This window comes from Carassius gibelio, chromosome B21 (assembly GCF_023724105.1).
Source record: "Carassius gibelio isolate Cgi1373 ecotype wild population from Czech Republic chromosome B21, carGib1.2-hapl.c, whole genome shotgun sequence".
Taxonomy (NCBI): Eukaryota; Metazoa; Chordata; class Actinopteri; order Cypriniformes; family Cyprinidae; genus Carassius; species Carassius gibelio.
Window position 1 is genome coordinate 17,626,011 of NC_068416.1, and position 1,825 is coordinate 17,627,835.

Here is a 1,825-nt window from a genome sequence, read left to right on the forward strand (position 1 = left end):
ATGTCTAATTTGAATGACTCTAAAGCTAACATCACTCAGACTGTAGTGATGGATCAAAATGCACTGAAGATGTTCTTGTCTGGGACCCCGTGTGTTATTTTCCTTTATGTCAATGGGGTCATGCTCTTCACCTTGAGTAAAAAGACTGTTTTCCAGGAGATGCCTCGCTACATGCTGTTTGGTCACATGCTTTGGGTCGACACGCTTAATCTATTTATGAGTTTAGTGTTGTATATATGTGCTGTCAGTAGAATGTCAATTCTGAAAAATATTTGTCTTTTTCTTCTCATTTCTACAACAGCCCTCTTACATGTTTCTGTGCTGAATCTGTCTTTAATGTCACTGGAGAGGTATATAGTCATCTGTTTTCCTCTCAGACATGCAGACATCACCACTTCTGAAAGAACTAAAATGGCTATTGCTATTGTTTGGATGATGGGTTTGATTCAGCCCCTCTCTGATATGATTACTTTCTATGCTATTGATTCTACGAGTGCAGTTATGAATTTGTTCTGCTCAAGAACCACTCTTTTCAGACTTCAGATTTATAAGAAACTTGAAATATCTATCACTTGTGTATTTTTTGTGTCTGTGAGTTTTGTTATTATTTTTACTTATGCCTCTATAGCAGCTGTGGCTAAAACTGCCTCCAGTGATAAAGCGTCGGCCAAAAAAGCTAACAAGACTGTTCTGCTGCATTTGTTACAGCTGGTTCTTGGTCTCATATCCCTTTTATTGGAACCCATTTTTGAAGCTATGTATGTTCATGTTGACTATAATACTTTGGTAAACTTAATGTATTTTTTCTTTGTTGTCTTTATAATTTTCCCAAGATGTTTAAGTCCTCTTGTATATGGCCTGAGAGACAAGGCCTTTGGCTCGTCATTTAAATACTACTTCACATTGGGTTTCAAAAGGCAAAACAAATGTAATACAGAGATACATTTAGTAGCAGGAGGTTGTAAAATATAGCTTACTATCTAATTGATGTTACAATGTTCTTTAAAATGCTTTAGTTGATAATATTGTCTTTAATTTTATTGAGACAAAAATATAATTTTCCAAAACTGCAAAATATGATCTTGTGTGTGATGAGATACTGAAGTAAATTAATTGAATCTAACATAGATTCACAAATCATAGAGAACAAATCTCTGATATGGGAAACATATATGGGAAAGAGTTTTGCGAGGGTTTTCAATTTAAATTCTGAAGCGAAATACAAGTGTATAAAGTTTGTACATTATTAACCCCCAAAAGGTATATATTAGTCTCTTAAAGGTGCCATATGCAAAAATTTAGGTAAAAATATCCATAACATGACCTACACGCATCAAAAGAATGAGAAGAAATAAGGGCGATGATGTCATAAAAAAAATATCAAGTTATAGTGCTGCAGAGATATCAACCTTAATTAGCATTAGCATTACTAGCCCCGGCCCGACAGGTGTCGTGATACCAGTTTCGGCCATGGGAGGCGGTATGCGGGCAACACAACCACCAGCCAACCTGCAATACACGAATAACTCGCACGGCTTGTAGGCGTGTACTCGAACCTGATGTCAATAGTGTGGAAAGTACAGCCCCCTACTTCATTTCAGTTCAGGGAAGAGAGAGAAATGATGTCTCAAGCCCTTGGCAAGAGACCCCTACCACCACCACCCGCTACAGGGAAACAACCGCGCTCGGAATCACAAATCAAATCCGAATATGAAAAGGAGCCGAATCAGAGTAAACATCGGCACTGCTTTCAATCGCTGGAGACAACTGATGGACCACAAAGAAATGAGGCTTGACTCCGAACTTGCAACATTTCTAACAGTAA

The 1,825-nt window shown here is 37.7% G+C and overlaps 1 protein-coding gene across 1 annotated transcript; it reads left to right on the forward strand.

Annotated features, from left to right (window-relative positions):
- LOC127985601 (odorant receptor 131-2-like) lies at positions 1 to 972 on the forward strand. The gene has a single exon (XM_052587635.1). It carries the CDS (start codon positions 1 to 3, stop codon positions 970 to 972), a length of 972 nt encoding a protein of 323 aa, XP_052443595.1.
- The last annotated feature ends 853 nt before the right edge of the window (positions 973 to 1,825 follow it).